General features: G+C 59.0%; 1 protein-coding gene and 1 non-coding gene across 2 annotated transcripts in view; one reads left to right on the plus strand and one right to left on the minus strand.

Annotated features, from left to right (window-relative positions):
• The window catches only part of LOC125447359 (uncharacterized), a 15136-nt gene extending 7348 nt beyond the window's left edge, over positions 1-7788 (minus strand). Inside the window, exon 1 of the transcript XR_009444833.1 lies at positions 7673-7788. This is a non-coding gene — a transcript (uncharacterized LOC125447359). The remainder of the gene's footprint in view (positions 1-7672) is intronic.
• LOC125447426 (artemin-like) lies at positions 5228-7078 on the plus strand. Its single transcript, XM_059644106.1, has one exon. The coding sequence runs from the start codon at positions 5568-5570 to the stop codon at positions 6051-6053; it is 486 nt and encodes a 161-aa protein (XP_059500089.1). The 5' UTR covers positions 5228-5567; the 3' UTR covers positions 6054-7078.
• Positions 7789-19406: the final 11618 nt, after the last annotated feature.

Raw genomic sequence — 19406 nt, forward strand, 5'->3', positions numbered from 1 at the left:
GAATAGTCTGCACCACTTTGCTGCATCGCACAAAGGTCACTGTTTCACACTCTATCTCTGCTGCAATCCTGTGACTGACCTGACTACAGGTGCCTTCACTGGTTTTGAATGGTTTTTGCTGTCACTGATTCTCCTGCCTGTGGTGTTTAACTGCATCTACCCCATTGCTGCTTTCTGCATATTTGCAGCTTGTGGTTCAGATGCTGCCCCTCCTTATTGGAACACACATTGGAGTCGCCACATCAATCAGGGTCTTGGTGTAGACAGCAATCTGGAGACAGGTTTTGTGAAGATCAGGATTGAATACAAATGGTCATCCTTTGCTAAGATTCTGCCACAACTGACCACAGAACTCAGCAAAATATGTTCGTCCTTCACCTGATTTATGGAGGTTCCAGTATTTATAGATTCGGTATTTTCCAGTTTGGCTATAATCAGAATTCCTTCCATTCCTCTCAATTTTCCTGCATTTTTGTGGGTTGGCAGAGATCTTCCTGGTCGTTATTGGAATGGGGATGATATTGATTGCTCACTTCAAGTTTGATGTAGTTCAATAATTATGGGGAAATTCATTTTACTATAAACATTAGTTTGATATGAGAATGGGAAGAAGGGGTGGAAAAAGAAACAATCGATTGCCCCTTTATTTCAATAAAACTTAACCCAGAAAGGAATGTAAATACAATAGAATCAAAGCATTTTTATAGTGCGGAAAGAGGCCATTTGGCCTGTTGAGTCTGAAATGACCCTTTGAAGAGCATCTGACCCAGACTCAGCCTCCTACCTATCACTGTGACCTTGCAGTTTACCTGGCCAATCCATCAAACCAGCACATCTTTGGACTCTGGGAGGAAACCCACAGACATGGGGTTTCAAACTCTACACAGACAGTCGCTGGAGGGGGAATCAAACCGGGTCCCTGGTACTGTGAGGTAGCATTACTACTATCAATCTTTGCAGTTTTGAAATGAGATATTTTAATGGTGAGCAACAAATGATGTGAGAGTATGGAATTGCAAAAGTGTGTGCATGCACAAATACATGATTGTGCAGATGTATGGGTGTGTGAGAATTAGGCTGGTGATGATCTCTTCCCTTGCTTTATCTTCTGGCAATCCCTGTTTTTTCACTCTCTTTCCATTCTTGCTCAATCCTGTATCTGTTGCAACCATTCTATCGGACACCACCAGAGGTCAGATAGGGCCTGGGAAAGAGGTGCTGTGACCATAATGAACAGCAGAGCAGAATCCACATATCTCACAGCTCACTGCTGCCCCTCTGTGACCTTGTCCAGCATTTATACCCCTTCCTGTCACTGTAACCTCATCCAGCCCCTACATCCTAATCTCTGTAACCTCCCTGTGGGTTTCTTACATATCCTTGATTTTCTCAATCTGTCACTGGTTGCTGTGCGCTCTGTTGCTTGGGCTCAACACTGAAACTGCCTCCCCACTGTATGTTGCTTGAAAATGCTGTTTAAAACCAACTTCTTTGTCACCTTCCTAAGACAGCCTCATATGTTGGGTGTTGGTTTTTGGAGCTTTTGATTAAATAGCAGGTCATTGTGAGCTGTAAGAGACTGCAGTCCTAATCTGTTCACACTAAGAATAAACACTATTAGTTATCATTTCTTGGTGAATTCTGTGAAAGTGAGGGTGAATAATTGTCATTTTGACAATTATAAAACACTTGTCCAGGCTCAACTGCCACGTAGTGTATAACTCCGGGGACTGTAGTTTATGAAGGCGGTGTGGGATTAGTGAAAGTGTCAGGCAGGTTCCCTAGATTGTCTTGTGAATCAGGGACTTTAGTTCCACGGAGAAGCTGCAATGTTCTTGCAGAAGAGGAAATTTGATGGAAGTTTTCAAAATTATGAAGTGTTTAAAGTAAACCAAGAGAAGCGATTTCCTTTGGTCACCTCAATGACCAGAGGCGGTGGGAGAAAACCTTTGCAGCAAGTGTTCAGAATTTGGAAAGTGCTATTTTAGACATGGTGGATTCAGCAGTAACTTTCAAAACAGAATTAGGTAGATACTTCAGGGGAACAAACATTTCAGGATATGAAAAAGTGAACTAACTGGCCCGCTCTGTTAAATCCTGGTGTGAACAGGGGACTGAGTGGTAGTGTGCTACTCACTGACTCCTGTCACTTTGCAGAGATAGTTTGTCCTTATTCACAGAGAGGTGCCATCTAGTCTCTGAGTAGGAATTACCAGCTACATTGCAGCTTGTGAAATGCAAGTCTTTACGCAACTTGTTCCTTTTCTGTGAGCAAGGCATTCAGAAATGTGTCACTGAAAGAGGTTTCCATTCCTGAACTTTATCGGAATACATCAACACATTGTGACTCAAGCTTTAGTATGTTTATGTGTGTATATCTGTTTGAATAGTCTGTACGTGCGAATATGTCTGTCTGATCAGTATCTCTGGAAAAGAGGATTTAACCATTGCTGTTCCTCATAGTTTAGTCAAAGCTGGGTATATAAACAGAGCCCATACAGCAGGTGTGACTGGGGACTCTGATCATGTCAGTCATTGAATCAGACTGGATAGCGGTCTCATGGTTAATTGACTCTTGTGTGAATGACTAGTCTATGGAAAGAATGTGCTGTGATCTGAGAAACCCTGCTCCTTTGGTTAAAATTCCATCAGAAGTATAGCAACAGAAGGAATGTTCCGAGTCATTTTAAGATGGGGCTGAGGAGCAGTGTATCACTGGGTTTAATTCTCTGGTCATGAATCCCTTCCTCTTGCTACAGACTACACAGCAGAGGCTAAGAGGTTGGTAGAAGCATCCTGATTTTGAGTTAGCTAGTGCTGGCCTCTCCCTGTTCTGATCCAGTTGGGGTATCCTGTGACAGACTTGCATCTGTTGATGTGCCACTGAATGAGCATGTTCCTTATCTGTGATTTAAGTTTGGGGACAGACAAGACCGATACTCTAGCCCTCCCCAGCATGTGGTGACAGACCCATCCTGTGGAACTGAGATGGAGGCTGCCCCCTGGCCTCACAAGCCCCACAGTGGCCTCTGCAAGGTGACACTGGCAGGCGCTGGCTGCTTTGCATCAGCTCAGAGTGGGGGTGAGGTCACTTCACAAGTGGAAACATTCCTCCTGACCCAGAAACAATGATTTGTGTGGGGATTAAGCAGACACAGCTCACTGCGGGATTTACGAGGACAGTCTGCAGGAATACACCAGGAAAATTTAACAAAACATTTCAAAGTGTTACAGATATCAAACACATTATGTGAAAGGTGTGCATGGAAGAACTGTCTCAGACCGTGTCTACAGAAGCTGTCCGTATCAACTCGACCTCTAAGTACGTCTGCTCTCCTCTCCTCTGCATCTGTCCACCTGACCCCATGAGTACATGACCTAAAAATAATATTCTCCCAGTTTCAATCCAGTCCTGGCCTGACAATGATTTCCTGGATCAAGCAGCAAACCTGCACCCACCTACCTCTGTGACTGGGGTTGTTTATAATGCTACCTGGGATTCAATAGCTTGCTGACATTCACTGAGTCACTGGGTATACAGTGTGTGAGAAAATGACCCAAGTATAGTTCAGAGCTGAGGGGGTGTAGTCACAATTCCATTATCCAACAGTCTGTCCTTACTTTGGTATCCCAGTCACCTCACAGTCCTTGAAATACTTCAGAAAACCGAGCAAACACACTGAAAGCGGTTTTGTGACGTTTTTGATATTCTTTCCGAGGATGTGACTGTCACCACCTAGGCCAATACTTGTTACCCATTCCGAGTTGCTGTGCTGCAGTCCATGTGTTACAGTTAGGCCCACAAAGCCGTTAGGGAGGGAGTCCTAGAATTGTGACTAGTGACAGTGAAGAAATCACATATCAGGCTAATGTGGCTTGGAGGAGAACCTGCAGGTGGGGTGGTTTTCCCATATATCTGCCACCCTTGTCCTTCTGGATGGTAGCAGACACTAGGGAGCAGTGTATCTTATACACGGTACACCCTGCTGCTCCTGTGGCTCCCTCCACCACAAACCACGACTGACACCACATCCACAAGCAATCAGGCCACTTTGTCCTGGACAGCGTTGAGCCTGTTGAGTATTTTTGGAGCTACACTCAGCCAGGTAAGTGTTCTATGACACTCCTGATTTGTGCCTTGTTAACGCTGGTCTGGCTTTGGGGACTGAGGAGGTGAGTTACTCGCTGCAAGATTCCTACTCTCTGATGTGCTCTTGTGGTTGTAGTATTTGGATGGCGAGTCCAGTTCAGTTTCTGAATGTTGGGAGTGGGGGATTCAGATGGTAACGCAATTTAATAGCGAGGGGTGATGATTAGATTCTCTCATTGGAGACAGTCATTGCTTCGCACTTGTAAGGTGTGAATGTTACGTGCTACTTGTCAACCCAAACCTGGATATTGTCCAGGTCTTGTTGAGGTCTTGATGCAGTATCTTTGACGGGACTGGTACAGAGAACACTATCAGATCTGATGGATTAACTTGGATTATAGAATGAAGATACTAGAAATGACACTTGTTATTTCAAAAATAGGAGTTCTCCCACTGAGCCACTGTGTATTAAAGTTTAGGAATAGCCCAGTCAGGATGGAAAGCAAGAAGCCATAGACAGGGTAATATTACCCTCAGGGATTGCCTCTTCTGGTCCCTGCAGGTACAACTCCACTGCACCTGATGAATCATCAGCAGGGTGGTTGGCTGAGTTTTGCTCAGACTCAGCATCATTTCTGCAATACTCTGAAGTATTTGGACCAGCTGATACCGGGCAGCTCACTGGCTAGTCATGCCAGGAATGTCGTATGAAATATGTCAGTGAGAGGATGCAGATTTGCTTTAAATACTCCAATTCACCCATTCCATCACAAACATCCTGCAACAGCGAACGAACAGCCACTGAAATTAAAATTCAATCAAGAATTTTGGAGTGAACGAATCCGGCAGTCCCTTAGTCACCCAATATTTTTTGGGACGCAAGAGAATTTCCAAAGTCTCGACTGAATCATGACATTCCCTGTGCTGGTGGCAATTTTAATCATTTTTCCTGTTGATCCGACAGTGGAGCAACCTCTGGAAACTGATGATCCACCTCAGCATATGTCAGGTAGGTGAAAAAGAAAGAGCGCCTCTCTCACTCTGACAGATTAACTTTGTTCAGTCTATTTGCCTGTGTCTGCAGTAGTGACTGAATAGAGTTAGCGAACCTATCATATACTTGATCCCACAGACAGATTAATCTGAGTAAAATCCAAGTCAGTTTTAGATTTAGAGGTGAGTGGATTTGTTTTTTTTCACGCAAGCCCTTGGTGCCCTGGAGCTGTGGAGGGTCCAAATCAAGTTTCACCCCTGCCATGTACAGTGCCAATGGCAATCAGGAAATGCCCACAGTCTGGCCTCATGGGGAAGAGATGGCCAGAGTAGAGATGACAACTGTTGTCCAATCTAGTACTCTGCATCTTCTCCCAGTGTATATGTGTTGGGGAAAGGGAAGGGGTTTGTATTTTCAGAACTGATGATGAAACTGCTGCTCCCAAATCTAGCCACTTCCTACATTTGTTGAAAGGAAAATTAAATGACATTTCTTCCCTCAGGAAGAAGGCCTGACCTCCCAAGAACACCCATCACACGCTCAGATGGAGCATTCACAGTTTCGCCACTGCCCACGTCTGACTCCCCACTTGAACCGCAGTCAAACCCAGGAAGAGCACGAAGAAAACGGAAAATGTCTGTGACAAGGAAAGGTGAGGAGTGGGAAGACAGGAACTGCAGACTTCGTGCCATCCAGCTGCGTGTTCAGGATCTGGGGCTTGGTTATCAGTCAGATGAAATTGTCCTCTTCAAGTACTGCAGTGGAAACTGCCCCCTGGCCAGGACCAACCATGACCTGACCCTTTCGCTGCTGCTAAGGAAAACTGGCCTTCTGAACACGTCACAGAAGATTGTCAGTGATCCGTGCTGCCGCCCCACTCAGTTCAAGGATGTCACCTTTCTGGACATTAATAATCGTTGGCACACAGTGGAAAAGCTCTCAGCCTCTGAATGCAGCTGCATTGGGTAACCATTTGAGCCAGGGAAAGGGGTGGGGCAAAGAGACAAATATCCCAGCACAACCTACTCAAACGGAGGCAAAACCCGAGCCATGCTGGCAGTGGTAATGATGGGGGAGGGTGGTGATGATAAAGAGACAGATAAAAAGGGGAGAGTTTAACAACATGCAGTCTTTATGGTATCAATGAACTGGGCAAGACTCCAAATCTCAGTTCAGGCAAGTGAAAGTTTTGGTGTTGTGGGGGAACAGGAGGAGAACAAGAGGGGAAGAATATGTCAGTGATTTGTAGCTGCTTTGGCCAGTGAAGCTCCTCATTGTCATTTCTTCTAGATATTTTTAAATCAACTTGTTCAGAAATGTTATGACCCACCTCTTGAACTCAAACCTGGGCTGTCTGACCCAGTGGTAAAGACACCACCACAAGAGCCCTCCTTTTCTCCTTCTGTGCTACTCTCTGTCTCTCTCGCTCCTTTGTTTGCTTGTGCTGGTTATTTCACCCACCATCTGTCCAAGCCTCACCTCATTTGCTCTCTCTGGCTCTTGCCTCCTTTCTAGCAGTTACATGCTAATATTGCAGTGCTGACAGGGTCAGCAGAACTGCCTTTGGCAGCTAGGTAGGGTGATCAATTCACCAGTTTCATCTGCTCAGAGTTTGCTTGCGGTCTTCAGTCTGTAAGAGAATTTTCGTGACCAGTTATACTTATCCCATCAATTAGCCTTTGCAAACTTGTAACTGAGGGCATAGTGGACGTGAGAGAGGAGGGTTTTGGCCTTTTGAAAACATCTTTCGGTGATTCTAGATGTTCAACTACATGGAAATGTAACAGTGATGTGTGTATTTACACCTAAAACAGTTCTGAGTCTAGGTTAAAAGATTTATATTTTACTAATAGTGATGACTGGTGGTGTTGGGACTGATTCTTGGCAATGGGTTGTGCGACCAAAAATATTTATGTAACTAAATTATTTATTTATTTTAAAGATTCTGCTGTTGCAAATGCTTGGATTTATCTAATGTTCAAATAAAAAGTGAAATGATGTCACACAGCCCTGATTACAATATGTGATTGAGAGACAGAAAACAGCCTAAAAGAACTTCAAGATGCACAACTAGACGTTTGCTTCATTTATGAGAGATTAACTCAGTGCAGATTACCAGATACATTCATTCTGGACAAAGCCCTAGGGGATTAGTCTAGCTCTGATCCTGGTTCATGGGGCAGGTTTCTACAAATGATTGAAATTCTCCGTCCACGAGGCACCTTCTCTCCCCCGAAAAATGACTCTTCATCTGGCAGCACCTGGTGGCTGAATCGATAACGGGCCTCTCCCCTGAAACATACAATACTAATGAAGGAAGATGGAAAAAGTATTGACATACAGCTACAGTTGATATTTACACTCTCAGGCCTAAGAACTCAGAGTCCTTCACCTCCCTAAGGCACTCAGGCAACCTCGATCTGTTAGGTTACTGTGAAAACAATTAATCATGGGGCAGGAAGGGGACAGAAGATAGGTCATCCCCAAATCCACTGAGTGAATCAAAACAGTGGCAGCTGAGTATAGATACACGAAGGCAAGTCACCTCCCACTGAGAACGTCTGATCCCACACACTTTGCAATCTCACCTCAGAACGTAGGCAGTATGTTGCTGTAGCAATAAATCCACTTGATCCACATCATTGTCTTCACTCATCAAGCGCATCACGCAGCCCGACAACAGGCATAAACCAGCAATAGTATCTCCACAGAACTACATGAGCAAGAGAGAGGCAACTGCATAAGGCACAGTATTCCTACAGTCAGTCTCTCCTGCTCCCACATTCCCCTCACCCACACCATGGATAGACACATTAAGGCAGTCTGTGTCTTTGGGACCCTCTTACTTATTAGAACGTGACAAATTCAAGAATCCATGATGGGGACATTCACAAAATGGAGACAGTTGAGTTGGAAGAATGAGGAGAGTTAATATAAACAAATAGGAGAGAGCTATTTTCTCTGAAGCATTGGGAGACTGCAGTGTGACTTTATAAAATCACGAGGGGTATGGGTAAGATGGGTAGCCAAAGTCCTTTCCCCAGGTAGGGGGACCCCAAAACTAGACGGCATAGGTTCAGGTGAGAGGGGCAAGATTTAAAAGGGACAGATTTTTCACGCAGAGGGTGGTGTGGAATGAGCAGCCGGACGAAGTGGGTGGGAAGCTGGTACAATTACAATATTTAAAAGGCATCGGGATGGATACATGAATAGGAAGGGTGTAGGGGGTATGGGCCAAATGCTGACAAATGGGATTAGATTAATTTAGGATATCTGGTCAGTGTAAATAAAAGATCGACACCAGAAATTGCAAAACACGAAAAGGCAAAACTACAGTAGAGTGTGCATGGGAAATTGGAAAAAGACCAAACAGAAAATGAAAGAAAAAAATCAGTTTTCGTATAAAAATTTAAAGATACTTCAACGAATGACATGTGATTGCGGACCAAAAAAACCCCACTTAACTGTTATTTTTAAAAAGAAAAATTGAAGTCAATGGGAATCAAGGTAAACTCTCCAAATGAGTCATAACTAACAGAAATGATGATTGTGGTTGCTGGAGGCCTCTCGTTTCAGCACCAAGAAGAAAAATCACTGCAGGAATCGCTTAGAGTTACAACAGATTTATTCAGAAAACAGAAGAAAATGGGATTAAAGAGATTATGGCAATTCAGTTTAGCAGGACTTCAGAAGGATAGAGTCATATGGTGATATGGACAAATACAGGGCTGATTCCAGTATGTATAACCGTGAAGTTATTTATGTGGGAGAGACAGCATGGGGGTGGTGCAACAAGTACAAGCAGCAAGGAAATCACAATGACAAACTTTTGTTAAAAAGACCAGTCAGGTTTTAACTGGAGTATTGTAGCTCATTCCAGAAATCACAGTTCAGGAAGGATGTCAAGACCTTTACAAAGCACGATATCCACGAAGGGAGAGGTTCAACAGAGAGAGAAGCTAGGATTGTTTTCCATTGACCAGGGAGATTTCAGGGAATGGGTGTGGAAGATCTGACGGACGTGTTCAAAACTGGTTTCTGCTAGCATACAGAAGGTGGGGTAAAGTATTCAGAAGAAATAGATTTAGGGGAATAAATGAAAGAACTGCAGATGCCTTAAATCAGGAACAGAAATAAGTTGCTGGAAAAACTCAGCAGGTCTGGCAGCATCTGTGAAGAAAATATCTGCGTTAACATTTCAGGTCTGGTGACCCCTTCCCCAGTTATGAGGAAAGGTCACGGGACCCAAAACATTAACTCTGATTATTTTCTACACAGACCTGCTGAACTTTTCCAGCGACTTCTGCTTTTGAAACAGATTTACGGAGTGTGGAAGAAAACAGGCAGAGGCAACTGGAGGAAATAAATCCTCGGCAGTCACTTCTGATGATCTGGAGCTGACAATCTGACCTAAAGAGGCGACAGAAGCAGAGGTGGTTAAGTGCTTGAAAAGTAGAAACACACAGACAGTGAGTGGGGAGGGAATAACAAAGTGTGGGGCTGGATGAACACAGCAGGCCAAGAAGCATCTTAGGAGCAGGAAGGCTGATATTTTGGGCCTAGTCCCTTCAATCGGGACGGGGGGAGAGGGTGGGGCGGGGGGGTGGAGAGGAGTGGGGCGGGGGGGTGGAGAGGAGTGGGGTGGGGTGGGTGGGTGGAGAGGAGTGGGGTGGGTGGGTGGGTGGAGAGGAGTGGGGTGGGTGGAGAGGAGTGGGGTGGGTGGGTGGGTGGAGAGGAGTGGGGTGGGTGGGTGGGTGGAGAGGAGTGGGGTGGGGTGGGTGGGTGGAGAGGAGTGGGGTGGGGTGGGTGGGTGGGTGGAGAGGAGTGGGGTGGGGTGGGTGGAGAGGAGTGGGGTGGGGTGGGTGGGTGGGTGGAGAGGAGTGGGGTGGGGTGGGGGGTGGGTGGAGAGGAGTGGGGTGGGGTGGGGGGTGGGTGGAGAGGAGTGGGGTGGAGTGGGTGGAGAGGAGTGGGGTGGGGTGGGTGGGTGGGTGGGTGGAGAGGGGTGGGGTGGGTGGGTGGAGAGGAGTGGGGTGGGGTGGGTGGGTGGGTGGGTGGAGAGGAGTGGGGTGGGGTGGGGTGGGGTGGGGTGGGGTGGGGTGGGGTGGGGTGGGGTGGGGTGGGGTGGGGTGGGGTGGGGTGGGTGGGTGGGTGGAGAGGAGTGGGGTGGGGTGGGTGGGTGGAGAGGAGTGGGGTGGGGTGGGTGGGTGGGTGGGTGGAGAGGAGTGGGGTGGGGTGGGTGGGTGGATGGGTGGGTGGAGAGCAGTGGGGTGGGGTGGGTGGGTGGGTGGGTGGAGAGGAGTGGGGTGGGGTGGGTGGGGAGGAGTGGGGTGGAGAGGAGTGGGGTTGGGTGGGTGGGTGGAGAGGAGTGGGGTGGAGAGGAGTGGGGTTGGGTGGGTGGGTGGAGAGGAGTGGGGTGGGTGGGTGGAGAGGAGTGGGGTGGGTGGGGTGGGGTGGGGTGGGGTGGGGTGGGGTGGGGTGGGGTGGGGTGGGGTGGGGTGGGGTGGGGTGGGGTGGGTGGAGAGGAGTGGGGTGGGTGGAGAGGAGTGGGGTGGGTGGAGAGGAGTGGGGTGGGTGGAGAGGAGTGGGGTGGGGTGGGGTGGGGTGGGGTGGGGTGGGGTGGGGTGGGGGTGGGGTGGGTGGGTGGGTGGGTGGAGAGGAGTGGGGTGGAGTGGGGTGGGTGGGTGGGTGGAGAGGAGTGGGGTGGAGTGGGGTGGGTGGGTGGGTGGAGAGGAGTGGGGTGGAGTGGGGTGGGTGGGTGGGTGGAGAGGGGTGGGGTGGGGTGGGGTGGGGTGGGGTGGGGTGGGGTGGGGTGGGGTGGGGTGGGGTGGGGTGGGGTGGGTGGGTGGGTGGGTGGGTGGGTGGAGAGGAGTGGGGTGGGGTGGGTGGGTGGAGAGGGGGAGAGGGGGAGAGGGGGTGGAGAGTGGGAGTGGGGTGGGTGGGGGGTGGAGAGGGGGAGTGGGGTGGGTGGGGGGTGGAGAGGGGGAGTGGGGTGGGTGGGGGGGTGGAGAGGGGGAGTGGGTGGGTGGGTGGAGAGGGGGAGTGGGGTGGGTGGGGGAGTGGGGTGGGTGGGGGAGTGGGGTGGGTGGGGGAGTGGGGTGGGTGGGGGAGTGGGGTGGGTGGGGGAGTGGGTGGAGAGGGGGAGTGGAGTGGGTGGGTGGGTGGAGAGGGGGAGTGGAGTGGGTGGGTGGGTGGAGAGGGGGAGTGGAGTGGGTGGAGAGGGGGAGTGGGGTGGGTGGGTGGAGAGGGGGAGTGGGGTGGGGGGGTGGGTGGGTGGAGAGGGGGAGTGGGGTGGGTGGAGAGGGGGAGTGGGGTGGGTGGGTGGGTGGGTGGAGAGGGGGAGTGGGGTGGGTGGGTGGGTGGGTGGGTGGAGAGGGGGAGTGGGTGGGTGGGTGGGTGGGTGGAGAGGGGGAGTGGGGTGGGTGGGTGGGTGGGTGGAGAGGGGGAGTGGGGTGGGTGGGTGGGTGGGTGGGTGGAGAGGGGGAGTGGGGTGGGTGGGTGGGTGGGTGGGTGGAGAGGGGGAGTGGGGTGGGTGGGTGGGTGGGTGGGTGGGTGGAGAGGGGGAGTGGGGGGGGGAGTGGGGTGGGTGGGTGGGTGGGTGGAGAGGGGGAGTGGGGTGGGTGGGTGGGTGGGTGGAGAGGGGGAGTGGGGTGGGTGGGTGGGTGGGTGGAGAGGGGAGTGGGGTGGGTGGGTGGGTGGGTGGAGAGGGGGAGTGGGGTGGGTGGAGAGGGGGAGTGGGTGGGTGGGTGGGTGGGTGGGTGGAGAGGTGGAGAGGGGAGTGGGGTGGGTGGGTGGGTGGGTGGAGAGGGGGAGTGGGGTGGGTGGGTGGGTGGGTGGAGAGGGGGAGTGGGGTGGGTGGGTGGGTGGGTGGAGAGGGGGAGTGGGGTGGGTGGGTGGGTGGGTGGAGAGGGGGAGTGGGGTGGGTGGGTGGGTGGGTGGAGAGGGGGAGTGGGGTGGGTGGGTGGGTGGGTGGGTGGAGAGGGGGGAGTGGGGTGGGTGGGTGGGTGGGTGGAGAGGGGGAGTGGGGTGGGTGGGTGGAGAGGGGAGTGGGGTGGGTGGGTGGAGAGGGGGAGTGGGGTGGGTGGGTGGAGAGGGGGAGTGGGGTGGGTGGGTGGAGAGGGGGAGTGGGGTGGGTGGGTGGAGAGGGGGAGTGGGGTGGGTGGGTGGAGAGGGGGAGTGGGGTGGGTGGGTGGAGAGGGGAGAGGGGTGGGTGGGTGGAGAGGGGGAGAGGGGTGGGTGGGTGGAGAGGGGGAGAGGGGTGGGTGGGTGGGTGGGTGGAGAGGGGGAGTGGGGTGGGTGGGTGGGTGGGTGGAGAGGGGGAGTGGGGTGGGTGGGTGGGTGGGTGGGTGGGTGGAGAGGGGAGTGGGGTGGGTGGGTGGGTGGGTGGAGAAGGGGAGTGGGGTGGGTGGGTGGGTGGGTGGAGAAGGGGAGTGGGGTGGGTGGGTGGGTGGGTGGAGAAGGGGAGTGGGGTGGGTGGGTGGGTGGAGAAGGGGAGTGGGGTGGGTGGGTGGGTGGGTGGAGAAGGGGAGTGGGGTGGGTGGGTGGGTGGGTGGAGAGGGGGAGTGGGGTGGGTGGGTGGGTGGGTGGAGAGGGGGAGTGGGGTGGGTGGGTGGGTGGGTGGAGAGGGGGAGTGGGGTGGGTGGGTGGGTGGGTGGAGAGGGGGAGTGGGGTGGGTGGGGTGGAGAGGGGGAGTGGGGGAGTGGGGTGGGTGGGTGGAGAGGGGAGTGGGGTGGGTGGGTGGAGAGGGGAATGGGGTGGGTGGAGAGGGGGAATGGGGTGGGTGGAGAGGGGGAATGGGGTGGGTGGAGAGTGGGAGGGTGGGTGGGTGGAGAGGGGAGGAGTGGGAGGGTGGGGAGGAGTGGGGAGGAGTGGAGGGTGGGGAGGAGTGGGAGGGAGGGGAGGAGTGGGAGGGAGGGGAGGAGTGGGAGGGAGGGGAGGAGTGGGAGGGAGGGGAGGAGTGGGAGGGAGGGGAGGAGTGGGAGGGAGGGGAGGAGTGGGAGGGAGGGGAGGAGTGGGAGGGAGGGGAGGAGTGGGAGGGAGGGGAGGAGTGGGAGGGAGGGGAGGAGTGGGAGGGAGGGGAGGAGTGGGAGGGAGGGGAGGAGTGGGAGGGAGGGGAGGAGTGGGAGGGAGGGAGGAGTGGGAGGGAGGGAGGAGTGGGAGGGAGGAGTGGGGGAGAGGAGTGGGGTGGGTGGAGGGAGGAGTGGGGTGGGTGGGTGGGTGGAGAGGGGTGGGTGGGTGGGTGGAGAGGGGTGGGTGGGTGGGTGGAGAGGGGTGGGTGGGTGGGTGGGTGGAGAGGGGGAGTGGGGTGGGTGGGTGGGTGGGTGGAGAGGGGGAGTGGGGTGGGTGGAGTGGGTGGGTGGAGAGGGGGAGTGGAGTGGGTGGGTGGAGAGGGTGGGTGCAGAGGGGGAGTGGGGTGGGTGGGTGGAGAGGGGGAGTGGGGTGGGTGGTGGAGAGGGGGAGTGGGGTGGGTGGGTGGGTGGAGAGGGGGAGTGGGGTGGGTGGGTGGAGATTGGGAGTGGGGTGGGTGGGTGGGTGGAGAGGGGGAGTGGGGTGGGTGGGTGGGTGGAGAGGGGGAGTGGGGTGGGTGGGTGGGTGGGTGGGTGGAGAGGGGGAGTGGGTGGGTGGAGAGGGGAGTGGGGTGGGTGGGTGGGTGGAGAGGGGGAGTGGGGTGGGTGGGTGGGTGGAGAGGGGGAGTGGGGTGGGTGGGTGGGTGGAGAGGGGGAGTGGGGTGGGTGGGTGGGTGGAGAGGGGAGTGGGGTGGGTGGGTGGAGAGGGGGAGGTGGGTGGAGAGGGGGAGGTGGGTGGAGAGGGGGAGTGGGGTGGGTGGAGAGGAGTGGGGGGGTGGGAGAGGAGTGGGGGTTGGGAGAGTGGGGGGGTGGGGGAGTGGGGGGGTGGGGGGGTGGGGGGGTGGGGGGTGTGGGAGTGGGGGGTGTGGGAGTGGGGGGGTGTGGGAGTGGGGGGGTGTGGGAGTGGGGGGGTGTGGGAGTGGGGGGGTGTGGGAGTGGGGGGTGTGGGGGTGTGGGGGTGTGGGGGTGTGGGGGTGTGGGGGTGTGGGGGGTGTGGGGGTGGGGGGGTGGGGGGGTGGGGGGGTGGGAGGAGAGGAGTGGGGGGGTGGGAGAGTGGGGGGGTGGGAGAGTGGGGGGGTGGGAGAGTGGGGGGGTGGGGGGTGGGGGGGTGGGGGGGTGGGGGGGTGTGGGGGTGGGGGGGTGTGGGGGGTGTGGGGGTGGGTGGAGAGGGGTGGGGGGGTGGGGGGGTGGGTGGAGAGGAGTGGGGGAGTGGGAGGGTGGGGTGGGTGGAGAGGAGTTGGGGAGTGGGAAGGTGGGTGGGTGGAGAGGAGTTGGGGAGTGGGAAGGTGGGTGGGTGGAGAGGAGTTGGGGAGTGGAAGGTGGGTGGGTGGAGAGGAGTGGGGAGGGTGGGTGGAGAGGGGGAGTGGGGTGGGTGGGTGGAGAGGGGGAGTGGGGTGGGTGGGTGGAGAGGGGAGTGGGTGGGTGGAGAGGGGGAGTGGGTTGGGTGGGTGGGTGGGTGGAGAAGGGGAGTGGGGTGGGTGGGTAGAGAGGGGGGAGGTGGGTGGAGAGGGGGCGTGGGGTGGGTGGGTGGAGAGGGGGAGTGGGGTGGGTGGGTGGAGAGGGGGGAGTGGGGTGGGTGGAGAGGGGAGTGGGGTGGGTGGAGAGGGGAGTGGGGTGGGTGGAGAGGGGGAGTGGAGAGGGGAGTGGGGTGGGTGGGTGGAGAGGGGGAGTGGGGTGGGTGGGTGGAGAGGGGGAGTGGGGTGGGTGGGTGGAGAGGGGGAGTGGGGTGGGTGGGTGGAGAGGGGGAGTGGGGTGGGTGGGAGAGGAGTGGGGGGGTGGGAGAGGAGTGGGGGTTGGGAGGGTGGGTGGAGAGGAGTGCGGGGGTGGGGAGTGGGGGGGTGGGGGGGTGGGGGGGTGGGGGGGTGTGGGAGTGGGGGGTGTGGGAGTGGGGGGTGTGGGAGTGGGGGGGTGTGGGAGTGGGGGGTGTGGGAGTGGGGGGTGTGGGGGTGTGGGGGTGTGGGGTGGGGGGGTGGGGGGTGGGGGGGTGGGGGGGTGGGGGGTGGGGGGTGTGGGGGTGGGGGGGTGTGGGGGTGTGGGGGTGTGGGGGGTGTGGGGGTGTGGGGGTGTGGGGGTGGGGGGTGGGGGAGTGTGGGGGTGTGGGGGTGGGGGAGGAGTGGGGGTTGGGAGGGTGGGTGGAGAGGAGTGGGGGGGGTGGGGAGTGGGGGGGTGGGGGAGTGGGGGGGTGGGGGAGTGGGGGGTGGGGGGAGTGGGGGGAGTGGGGGAGTGGGGGGAGTGGGGGGAGTGGGGGGAGTGGGGGGGTGGGGGAGGAGTGGGGGAGGAGTGGGGAGGAGTGGGGGAGGAGTGGGGAGGAGTGGGGGTTGGGTGGGTGGGGTGGGAGAGTGGGGGGTGGGGGAGTGGGGGGGTGGGGGGGTGGGGGGGTGGGGGGGTGGGGGGTGGGGGGTGGGGGGGGTGGGGGAGTGGGGAGTGGGGGGGTGGGGGGGTGGGGGGTGGGGGGGTGGGGAGTGGGGGGTGGGGGGTGGTGGGGGGGTGGGGGGGTGGGGGGGTGGGTGGAGAGGAGTGGGGAGTGGGAGGGTGGGTGGGTGGAGAGGAATTGGGAGTGGGAAGGTGGGTGGGTGGAGAGGAGTTGGGGAGTGGGAAGGTGGGTGGGTGGAGAGGAGTGGGGGAGTGGGGGAGGGTGGGTGGAGAGGAGTGGGGGAGGGTGGGTGGAGAGGAGTGGGGGAGGGTGGGTGGGTGGGTGGAGGGGAGGGGGTGGGGGGGGTGGGGGGGGTAGGTGGAGAGGAGTGGGGGAGTGGGTGGGTGGGTGGAGAGGAGTGGGGGAGTGGGTGGAGAGGAGTGGGGGAGTGGGTGGGTGGAGGGGAGTGGGGGGTAGGGGAATGGGTGGGTGGAGAGGAGTGGGAGGGTGGGTGGGTGGAGAGGAGTGGGAGGGTGGAGTGGAGAGGAGTGGGAGGGTGGGTGGAGAGGAGTGGGGGGTGGGTGAGAGAGTGAGGGGGGGTGGGTGGAGAGGAGTGGGGGGGTGGGAGGGTGGGTGGGTGGAGAGGAGTGGGGGAGTGGGAGGGTGGGTGGGTGGAGAGGAGTGGGGGAGTGGGAGGGTGGGTGGGTGGAGAGGAGTGGGGGAGTGGAGGGTGGGTGGGTGGAGAGGAGTGGGGGAGTGGGAGGGTGGGTGGGTGGAGAGGGGTAGGGGACGTGGGGGGGAATGGGGGGGGGGGAAGTGGGGGGGGGGAGTGGGGGGGGAGGGGGGGGGGGAGGGGGGGGGAGGGGGGGGAATGGGGGGGGGAATGGGGGGGGAGGAGTTGGGGGGTGGGTGGGTGGAGAGGAGTGGGGGGGTGGGAGGGTGGAGAGGAGTGGGGGAGTGGGAGGGTGGAGAGGAGTGGGGGAGTGGGGGAGTGGGAGGGTGGGGGAGTGGGAGGGTGGGTGGGTGGAGAGGAGTGGGGGAGTGGGAGGGTGGGTGGGTGGAGAGGAGTGGGAGGGTGGGTGGGTGGAGGGGAGTGGGGAGTGGGGGAGTGGGAGGGTGGGTGGGTGGAGGGAGTGGGAGGGTGGGTGGGTGGAGGGGAGTGGGGGGAGTGGGGGGAGTGGGGGGAGTGGGGGAGTGGGGAGGGTGGGGGGAGTGGGAGGGTGGGAGGAGAGGGGTGGGGGAGTGGGAGGGTGGGGGAGTGGGGGGAGGGGAGTGGGGGGAGGGGAGTGGGGGGAGGGGAGTGGGGGGAGGGGAGTGGGGGAGGGGAGTGGGGGGAGGGGAGTGGGGGGAGGGGAGTGGGGGAGTGGGTGGGTGGGTGGAGAGGAGTGGGGGAGTGGGAGTGTGGGAGGAGTGGGGGAGTGGGTGGAGGGAGTGGGGAGTGGGGGAAGTGGGGGGGAGTGGGGGGATTGGGGGGGGGGGAGTGGGGGGATTGGGGGGGTGGGGGGGTGGGGGGGGTGGGGGGGGGTGGGGGGGTGGGGGGGTGGGGGGGGGATTGGGGGGTGGGTGGAGAGGAGTGGGGTGGGTGGAGAGGAGTGGGGTGGGTGGAGAGGAGTGGGGTGGGTGGGTGGAGAGGAGTGGGGTGGGTGGGTGGAGAGGAGTGGGTGGGTGGGTGGAGAGGAGTGGGGTGGGTGGGTGGAGAGGAGTGGGGTGGGGTGGGTGGAGAGGAGTTGGGTGGGGTGGGTGGAGAGGAGTTGGGTGGGGTGGGTGGAGAGGAGTTGGGTGGGGTGGGTGGAGAGGAGTTGGGTGGGGTGGGTGGAGAGGAGTTGGGTGGGGTGGGTGGGTGGAGAGGGGAGTGGGGTGGGTGGGTGGAGATTGGAGTGGGGTGGGTGGGTGGGTGGAGAGGGGGAGTGGGGTGGGTGGGTGGGTGGAGAGGGGGAGTGGGGTGGGTGGGTGGGTGGGTGGGTGGAGAGGGGGAGTGGGGTGGGTGGGTGGAGAGGGGGAGGTGGGTGGAGAGGGGGAGGTGGGTGGAGAGGGGGAGGTGGGTGGAGAGGGGGAGTGGGGTGGAGAGGGGGAGTGGGGTGGGTGGGAGAGGAGTGGGGGGGTGGGAGAGGAGTGGGGGGGTGGGAGAGGAGTGGGGGGGTGGGAGAGGAGTGGGGGGTGGGAGAGGAGTGGGGGGGTGGAGAGGAGTGGGGGGTGGAGAGGAGTGGGGGGGTGGGAGAGGAGTGGGGGGTGGGAGAGGAGTGGGGGGGTGGGAGAGGAGTGGGGGGTGGGAGAGGAGTGGGGGGGTGGGGGGGTGTGGGAGTGGGGGGGTGTGGGAGTGGGTGGGGTGTGGAGTGGGGGGGGTGTGGGAGTGGGGGGGTGTGGGAGTGGGGGGTGTGGGAGTGGGGGGGTGTGGAGTGGGGGGTGTGGGAGTGGGGGGGTGTGGGAGTGGGGGGGTGTGGAGTGGGGGGGTGTGGGAGTGGGGGGGTGTGGGGGTGTGGGGGTGGGAGGAGAGGAGTGGGGGGGTGGAGAGAGTGGGGGGGTGGGGGTGTGGGGGGGTGGGGGAGTGGGGGGTGGGGGAGTGGGGGAGAGGGGAGAGGGGGGTGGGGGGTGTGGGGGTGTGGGGGTGGGGGGTGTGGGAGTGGGAGTGGGGAGTGGGGGGAGTGGGGGGGTGGGGGGGTGGGGGGTGGGGGTGGGGGGGTGGGGGGAGTGGTGGAGAGGAGTGGGGGAGTGGGAGGGTGGGTGGGTGGAGAGGAGTTGGGGAGTGGAAGGTGGGTGGGTGGAGAGGAGTTGGGGAGTGGGAAGGTGGGTGGGTGGAGAGGAGTGGGGGAGTGTGGGTGGAGAGGGGGAGTGGGGTGGGTGGGTGGAGAGGGGAGTGGGGTGGGTGGGTGGAGAGGGGGAGTGGGGTGGGTGGGTAGAGAGGGGGAGGTGGGTGGAGAGGGGGCGTGGGGTGGGTGGGTGGAGAGGGGAGTGGGAGTGGGTGGGTGGAGAGGGGGAGTGGGGTGGGTGGAGAGGGGAGTGGGGTGGGTGGAGAGGGGAGTGGAGGGGGGAGTGGGGTGGGTGGGTGGAGAGGGGGAGTGGGGTGGGTGGGTGGAGAGGGGGAGTGGGGTGGGTGGGTGGAGAGGGGAGTGGGGTGGGTGGGTGGAGAGGGGGAGTGGGGTGGGTGGGAGAGGAGTGGGGGGTGGGGTGGGTGGGAGAGGAGTGGGGGGGTGGAGAGGAGTGGGGTTGGGAGGGTGGGTGGAGAGGAGTGCGGGGGTGGGAGAGTGCGGGGTGGGGAGAGTGCGGGGGTGGGGGAGTGCGGGGGTGGGGGAGTGCGGGGGTGGGGGAGTGCGGGGGTGGGGGAGTGCGGGGTGGGGGAGTGCGGGGGTGGGAGTGGGGGGAGGGGAGTGCGGTGGGGTGGGGAGTGCGGGGGTGGGGAGTGCGGGGGTGGGGGAGTGCGGGGTGGGGGAGAGCGGGGGTGGGGGAGAGCGGGGGTGGGGGAGTGCGGGGGTGGGGGAGTGCGGGGGTGGGGGAGTGCGGGGTGGGGGAGAGCGGGGGTGGGGGAGAGCGGGGGTGGGGGAGAGCGGGGGTGGGGGAGAGCGGGGGTGGGGGAGAGCGGGGGTGGGGGAGTGCGGGGGTGGGGGAGAGCGGGGGTGGGGGAGAGCGGGGGTGGGGGAGAGCGGGGGTGGGGGAGTGCGGGGGTGGGGGAGTGCGGGGGTGGGGGAGTGCGGGGTGGGGGAGTGCGGGGGTGGGGGAGTGCGGGGGTGGGGGAGTGGGGGGGTGGGAGTGGGGGGGTGTGGGAGTGGGGGGGTGTGGGAGTGGGGGGGTGTGGGAGTGGGGGGGTGTGGGAGTGGGGGGTGTGGAGTGGGGGGGAGTGGGGGGTGTGGGGTGTGGGGGTGGTGTGGGGGTGGGGGGGTGGGGGGGTGGGGGGTGGGGAGGAGTGGGGGT

Source organism: Stegostoma tigrinum, unplaced genomic scaffold, assembly GCF_030684315.1.
Source record: "Stegostoma tigrinum isolate sSteTig4 unplaced genomic scaffold, sSteTig4.hap1 scaffold_516, whole genome shotgun sequence".
Taxonomy (NCBI): domain Eukaryota; kingdom Metazoa; phylum Chordata; class Chondrichthyes; order Orectolobiformes; family Stegostomatidae; genus Stegostoma; species Stegostoma tigrinum.